Below are 8,047 nucleotides of genomic sequence, written 5' to 3'. Positions count from 1 at the left end.
CTGGGCCACTATCTCCTGGAAGACGACAGCTAGTATCATGCCCTGTGCTTGCTGCCTGGGTCACTATCTCCTGGAAGATGGCAGCCAGTATCATGCCCTGTGCTTGCTGCCTGGGCCACTATCTCCTGGAAGACTTCAGCCAGTATCATGCCCTATGCTTGCTGCCTGGGTCACTATCTCCTGGAAGACTTCAGCCAGTATCATGCCCTGTGCTTGCTGCCTGGGCCCCCTATCTCCTGGAAGACTTCAGCCAGTATCATGCCCTGTGCTTGCTGCCTGGGTCACTATCTCCTGGAAGATGACAGCCAGTATCATGCCAGGTGCTTGCTGCCTGGGCCCCCTATCTCCTGGAAGATGACAGCCAGTATCATGCCCTGTGCTTGCTGCCTGGGCCCCCTATCTCCTAGAAGACTTCAGCCAGTATCATGCCCTGTGCTTGCTGCCTGGGCCCCCTATCTCCTGGAAGATGACAGCCAGTATCATGCCCTGTGCTTGCTGCCTGGGCCCCCTATCTCCTGGAAGATGACAGCCAGTATCATGCCCCGTGCTTGCTGCCTGGGCCACTATCTCCTGGAACACCACCGTCTGATACTCCGGTCGCTGCAGGAGTAATTGCGTGTCCGGGTCCTATCCATGTTATCACCAGATGTTGAATTGAGAATATGGTATATGGGTTTGTTCTTCGACAGCCGGTGAGTATTCCAAGGTCAGACAGCCTTGTGAATGGGGGTACGGCGGCCTGGTAGACAGGCTGAGGGTACGGCAGGCTGGTAGACCGGCTGAGGGTACGGCGGCTTGGTAGTCCGGCTGAGGGTACGGCGGCCTGGTAGTCCTGGTGAGGGTACGGCAGCCTGGTAGTCCTGGTGAGGGTACGGCAGCCTGGTAGACCGGCTGAGGGTACGGCAGCCTGGTAGGTCCAGCCCGGAGTCCACTGGATAAGCTGCTTGTTGATTATCAACATACTGACCTGCCCCTCAGTGTATTCCTGCTGCTTCACCTTGCTGGAGACCGTCGCGTTGTGTAGCCACACCCACCCACCCCCTGGATGGTGACGTGTCACACCCACCCACCCCCTGGATGGTGACGTGTCACACCCACCCACACCCTTGAGGGTGACACACAACACCCACTGTGTACCCATCCTCCCCCCCCTCACCTGTTACTGAAGAAGCATTATCTCGTGTCCTACAGCATCCCGTGGAGATTGTCACAGAGTACATGCTTCGTAATTCGTATTTAATAACCCACAGACACTCTCCCATGCTTTCTAATACGAGATCGCTTAGTAAACATGCCGGGGAGTAGTGCTAAGATGCCAGCACAGGCAGCCAGCCCCCCCTGCGTGGGGCCGGGGAGGGAATATTCAATGCGCTGGGTCTCCTTGCTGGAGCCACTGAACGAGCGTGACAGGAATGCTAGATATTATGCTTGCTGAAGCGCCTCTCCCCTTTGCTTGTGGTCGCCGTTGGGTTGAGGTGAGACATTGGTAATTGAAAGGGATTGATGCGGGGTTTTCAGTGTACTACACTCAGTAGCATTTAGTTCGTGTAGGCATACACTTACTGTGTGGTCATATGGAACTTTTTATACCCAGAGAGTGAATGGGGAAGGTATATATGTATTTTGCAAACTTGCTAGAGTCAGGGCCCTGACAGCTGAGTGGACAGCGCTCGGGATTCGTAGTCCTAGGGTTCCGGGTTCGATCCCCGGTGGAGGTGGAAACACATGGGCAGAGTTTCTTTCACCCTGATTCCCCCCTGTTCACCTAGCAGTAAATTAGGTACCTGGGAGTTAGACAGCTGCTACGGGCTGCTTCCTGGGGGTGTGTAAGAAAAAGGAGGCCTGGTTGAGGACCGGGCCGCGGGGACGCTAAGCCCCGAAGTCATCTCAAGATCACCAAGATGAACCAATTCCTATAAGTGAGATGGTCTGGCTACGAGGATAGCTTACTCTGCCCAACCACTTGGGTTGGACGGTAGAGCGACGGTCTCGCTTCATGCGGGTCATGGTTCAATCCCCGACCGTCCACAAGTGGTTGGGCACCATTACTTCCCCCCGTCCCATCCCGAATCCTTATCCTGATCCCTTCCTAGTGCTATATAGTCGGAATGGCTTTGTGCTTTCCCCTGATAATGACCTTACCTTACCTGACCACCTCCCAGCTGTGTGAGGCCAGGGACCGAGCGTGACAGAATAATGTGTATAATATGCTTACTCAGTGGCCCCATTCTAGCAGGGTGGGCCAGGGACCGAGCGTGACAGAATAATGTGTATAATATGCTTACTCAGTGGCCCCATTCTAGCAGGGTGGGCCATGGACCCAGCGTGGCAGAATAATGTGTATAATATGCTTACTCAGTGGCCCCATTCTAGCAGGGTGGGCTAGGGACCGAGCGTGGCAGAATAATGTGTATAATATGCTTACTCAGTGGCCCCATTCTAGCAGGATGGGCCAGGGACCGAGCGTGGCTAAATAATGTGTATAATATGCTTACTCAGTGGCCCCATACTAGCAGGGTGGGCCAGGGACCGAGCGTGGCAGAATAATGTGTATAATATGCTTACTCAGTGGCCCCATACTAGCAGGGTGGGCCAGGGACCGAGCGTGGCAGAAAGGACTCGTTACTCAGAGGTAAAGTGTATGAAGGTAGCCGGAGCCGCGCCTTAGGCAAGGTCAAAGCCGCACGGCAGCAACTTATTAATGTTTTGATTTTAACCAGTCATTTATTTACTTTTTTTTACCTTAGTTTAGTTTGGCCAGGATATCAAGGCCGAGGTGGACAGGACACATGAATGGAGTTTTCCGCCCTCTGAAGTGCCTGGATGTGACGACCAGGAGAGAGAGAGAGAGAGAGAGAGAGAGAGAGAGAGAGAGAGAGAGAGAGAGAGAGAGAGAGAGAGAGTCAGAGAGAGTCAGAGAGAGAGAGAGAGAGAGAGAGAGAGAGAGAGAGAGAGAGAGAGAGAGAGAGAGAGAGAGAGAGAGAGAGTCAGAGAGAGAGAGAGAGAGAGAGAGAGAGAGAGAGAGAGAGAGAGAGAGAGAGAGAGAGAGTCAGAGAGAGTCAGAGAGAGAGAGAGAGAGAGAGAGAGAGAGAGAGAGAGAGAGAGAGAGAGAGAGAGAGAGAGAGAGAGTTAGTTTAACTAAGTTCCCGGTGAAGTGTGTTAGTTATTATAAAAGAAAATGTTTCCACCAGAAGTGTATTGATGTGTTGGGGAGGTGGGTCGGGTAGGAGCTTCTCTCTCTCCCTCCCCACCCTGCCCTCCTACCCTCCCTCCCTCCCTACCTACCTACCTACGTCTCACCTCCCTCCCTCCCTCTAGTTACTGACCGAGGCTCCCCGCGGGTGAATCAAGTATTTTAACCTGATTAATTGCCCAGTTATGTCCTCCGTGCTGTTGGACCACCACTGTGTGTACTCGCCTAGTGGTGCTTGCGGGGGTTGAGCTCTGGCTCTTTGGTCCCGCCTCTCAACTGTCTATCAACTGAAGTACAGGATCCTGAGCCTACTGGGATGCACACCGCATGCGTGCATGTGTGTGTGTACTCGCCTAGATGTAATCGCCTAGATGTACTCGCCTAGATATAATTGCAGGTTGGAGCTAGGCTCTTGGCCCCGCCTTCCGAACGTTCCTAGATTAATGCACTGACTCATTTCTCACACTTTTATCCTATTTACATTTACAATTCTGAATCGAATTAGCTTCAACGACTTCTGTGCCAAACCTGTTCTGTTCCACTTACTCCAGCACTAAAAACGTTCTTCCCGCTGTCTTCATTTATTTGTTATATATACACAAGAAGATACATTGGCTTGTGATAGCACATAACATTGCATTTGAGCATTACATTACAAAGCCGCTAGCACATACAACGTTTCCTGTAAATTCATCTGGGGTCTCTTAGTTTCCATCTGTGATCCCTCGTGCTGTTGTTGCTAGCTTTGAGTAACACTGTCTACTTTGTCAATTTCCCTTTGAATCTTATATGTTGTTATCATGTCTCCCTCTCTCTCTCCCTTCACCCAGGAGAGTGAAGGGAGTACAATTATTACAGTTGTAATACAAATACAATCAGGAAGGGAGTTTACAATTATTAAACAGTTAATGAGCTCCGATGCACCAGGAGGCTGTTTATAACAATAACAACAGTTGATTGGCAAGTTTTCATGCTTGTAAACTGTTTAAGAAATGTAACCAAAGTCGTCAAAGATTATGGAAAGTTGTACACGTTCGTAAGTACTTGCGTAACTGCTTCGTGAATCTGGTCCCAGGTTCGTAAGTGCTTGCGTAACTGCTTCGTGAATCTGGTCCCAGGTTCGTAAGTGCTTGCGTAACTGCTTCGTGCATCTGGTCGCAGGTTCGTAAGTGCTTGCGTAACTGCTTCGTGAATCTGGCCCCAGGTTCGTAAGTGCTTGCGTAACTGCTTCGTGCATCTGGTCGCAGGTTCGTAAGTGCTTGCGTAACTGCTTCGTGAATCTGGCCCCAAGTCGGACCGAAACATCGTTTCTCCATCTACTGTTGCGTGGTTTGGTCACCAAACTACATAATCAATGAAGAACAACGAAGAACAATGGAGAACAATGAACGTCACATTCCAGGTCAACATGGACTTAGAACTGGAAGCTCCCGCCTTTCCCAACTGTACAACGACTCTGACCAGATTTACGGGCTCGCCATAGCCCGTGCTACGTTGACACTTCGTTCTGAGTAGCTCTGACAAGATCCCGGAAGCATAAGGGAATACAAAAAGAATACAAAATTCAGCGTGAAAATGGTTTCCGTAGAAGACATTGGAAAACTTCAAGACTATCAATAGTCTTTGACTGGGCAATGGGAGGACTATTGTGGAGGCGGAAGGGTCGTTAATGCAGACGGAAGGGTCGTTGCGGCAGACGGAAGGGTCGTTGTGGCAGACGGAAGGGTCGTTGCGGCAGACGGAAGGGTCGTTAATGCAGACGGAAGGGTCGTTCCGGCAGACGGAAGGGTCGTTACGGCAGACGGAAGGGTCGTTGTGGCAGACGGAAGGGTCGTTGCGAGAGACGGAAGGGTCGTTCCGGCAGACGGAAGGGTCGTTGTGGCAGACGGAAGGGTCGTTGTGGCAGACGGAAGGGTCGTTAATGCAGACGGAAGGGTCGTTGCGGCAGACGGAAGGGTCGTTGCGGCAGACGGAAGGGTCGTTGCGGCAGACGGAAGGGTTGTTGCGGCAGACGGAAGGGTCGTTGCGGCTGACGGAAGGGTCGTTGCGGCTGACGGAAGGGTCGTTACGGCAGACGGAAGGGTTGTTGCGGCAGACGGAAGGGTCGTTACGGCAGACGGAAGGGTTGTTGCGGCAGACGGAAGGGTTGTTGCGGCAGACGGAAGGGTCGTTGCGGCAGACGGAAGGGTCGTTGCGGCAGACGGAAGAGTCGTTGCAATAGACGGAAGGTCCTTTGCGGTGACGGCGAAGTTAGTAATACATGTAAATGAAAGCAGTTTGGGCACCATTCGTATTCCCGCCAGCCGAGGACCAGCGCCAACTGATGACATCCATTTTATGACTTAAACCCTGCCACTAGGCTGAACCGTGGCACCCTGTGCCCTGCTGTAGTGCCCCCGTACCCTATTAGTGCCGCCTAGTGCCATTCCCACCCTACTTCCGTCCGTTCCTTCCTGTCGATCTCTCCCTACTTTGGTCCGTCCATTCAGACGAAACTCCCTACCCACCTTTCGTCCGTCTATCCGTCCTTCTGTCCGTCGGCCCCGTCCACCCCCGCCTGCCGTCGGTACTGGGGGTGACAGGCGAACGTGGCGGGGCGGCGTGAGACCCCCCGACGCGTACTTGTGAATTCCTGGCAGCGCTGGTCCTTGAGACATCAGTGCGAACGCTTGGTCACCTTCTGAGAGTGTCCGGCCGTGACGCGCGTGTTGACCTGCTCTTCAGGCGGGTTTGGTGCGCAGATGTGTGACGTATGGTGCGCAGATGTGTGACGTATGGCGCGTAAGATGAGAGCGCGACGCTCGCGGAGTCCCGTCTATCCCCTCCCTACCACATACACACACACACACCCAGGAAGCAGCCCGTGGCAGCGGACTAACTCCCAGGTACCTATTTACTGCTAGGGCATAGGGTGAAAGAAACTCTGCCCATTGTTTCTCGCCGGGGATCGAACCCGGCACCACAGGATCACGCGTCCAGCGTGCTGTCCGCTCGGCCACCGGCTCCGTTGTGTGTGTGTACTCACCTAGTTGTGTTTGCGGGGGTTGAGCTCTGGCTCTTTGGTCCCGCCTCTCAACCGTCAATCAACAGGTGTACAGATTCCTGAGCCTATCGGGCTCTGTCATATCTACACTTGAAACTGTGTGTGTGTGTGTGTGTGTGTGTGTGTGTGTGTGTGTGTGTGTGTGTGTGTGTGTGTGTGTGTGTGTGTGTGTGTGTGTGTGATTAGTTTAGAGGCAACTGCAGTGACCAGACCACTGTTAAGGGTGGACTGGTGCATCAGTGTAACCTTAATACTCATAAGATCCTCAAGTTTTACCAGCGGAGGCAATTAGTTCAAGTGTAAGAGCTACGAAAGGAGCAAGATTCCCATTACCCTTCTCAGTTGATGGGGCGTGTATGGTGCGTGGGTTGACGGGGGTGTAGGCCAGTTGAAGGGGCGTGTATGGTGCGTGGGTTGACGGGGGTGTAGGCCAGTTGAAGGGGCGTGTATGGTGCGTGGGTTGACGGGGGTGTAGGCCAGTTGAAGGGGCGTGTATGGTGCGTGGGTTGACGGGGGTGTAGGCCAGTTGAAGGGGCGTGTATGGTGCGTGGGTTGACGGGGGTGTAGGCCAGTTGAAGGGGCGTGTATGGTGCGTGGGTTGACGGGGGTGTAGGCCAGTTGAAGGGGCGTGTATGGTGCGTGGGTTGACGGGGGTGTAGGCCAGTTGAAGGGGCGTGTATGGTGCGTGGGTTGACGGGGGTGTAGGCCAGTTGATGGGGGGGTGTATGGTGCGTGGGTTGACGGGGGTGTAGGCCAGTTGATGGGGGGGTGTATGGTGCGTGGGTTGACGGGGGTGTAGGCCAGTTGATGGGGGGGTGTATGGTGCGTGGGTTGACGGGGGTGTAGGCCAGTTGATGGGGCGTGTATGGTGCGTGGGTTGACGGGGGTGTAGGCCAGTTGAAGGGGGGTGTATGGTGCGTGGGTTGACGGGGGTGTAGGCCAGTTGAAGGGGCGTGTATGGTGCGTGGGTTGACGGGGGTGTAGGCCAGTTGAAGGGGCGTGTATGGTGCGTGGGTTGACGGGGGTGTAGGCCAGTTGAAGGGGGGGTGTATGGTGCGTGGGTTGACGGGGGTGTAGGCCAGTTGAAGGGGCGTGTATGGTGCGTGGGTTGACGGGGGTGTAGGCCAGTTGAAGGGGCGTGTATGGTGCGTGGGTTGACGGGGGTGTAGGCCAGTTGAAGGGGCGTGTATGGTGCGTGGGTTGACGGGGGTGTAGGCCAGTTGAAGGGGGGGTGTATGGTGCGTGGGTTGACGGGGGTGTAGGCCAGTTGAAGGGGCGTGTATGGTGCGTGGGTTGACGGGGGTGTAGGCCAGTTGAAGGGGCGTGTATGGTGCGTGGGTTGACGGGGGTGTAGGCCAGTTGAAGGGGCGTGTATGGTGCGTGGGTTGACGGGGGTGTAGGCCAGTTGAAGGGGGGGTGTATGGTGCGTGGGTTGACGGGGGTGTAGGCCAGTTGAAGGGGCGTGTATGGTGCGTGGGTTGACGGGGGTGTAGGCCAGTTGAAGGGGCGTGTATGGTGCGTGGGTTGACGGGGGTGTAGGCCAGTTGAAGGGGGGGTGTATGGTGCGTGGGTTGACGGGGGTGTAGGCCAGTTGAAGGGGCGTGTATGGTGCGTGGGTTGACGGGGGTGTAGGCCAGTTGAAGGGGCGTGTATGGTGCGTGGGTTGACGGGGGTGTAGGCCAGTTGAAGGGGCGTGTATGGTGCGTGGGTTGACGGGGGTGTAGGCCAGTTGAAGGGGGGGTGTATGGTGCGTGGGTTGACGGGGGTGTAGGCCAGTTGAAGGGGCGTGTATGGTGCGTGGGTTGACGGGG

The 8,047-nt window shown here is 54.6% G+C and overlaps 1 protein-coding gene across 1 annotated transcript; it reads left to right on the top strand.

Annotated features, from left to right (window-relative positions):
• The first annotated feature begins 4,862 nt into the window (after window positions 1-4,862).
• Window positions 4,863-5,414, top strand: LOC138364734 (adventurous-gliding motility protein Z-like). Its single transcript, XM_069324702.1, has one exon. It carries the CDS (start codon window positions 4,863-4,865, stop codon window positions 5,412-5,414), a length of 552 nt encoding a protein of 183 aa, XP_069180803.1.
• Window positions 5,415-8,047: the final 2,633 nt, after the last annotated feature.

The sequence above is a fragment of the Procambarus clarkii genome, chromosome 14 (genome assembly GCF_040958095.1).
Source record: "Procambarus clarkii isolate CNS0578487 chromosome 14, FALCON_Pclarkii_2.0, whole genome shotgun sequence".
NCBI lineage: Eukaryota > Metazoa > Arthropoda > Malacostraca > Decapoda > Cambaridae > Procambarus > Procambarus clarkii.
Note: the sequence above shows the minus strand (reverse complement) of the source record. Positions and strands in the feature narration are given on the sequence as shown.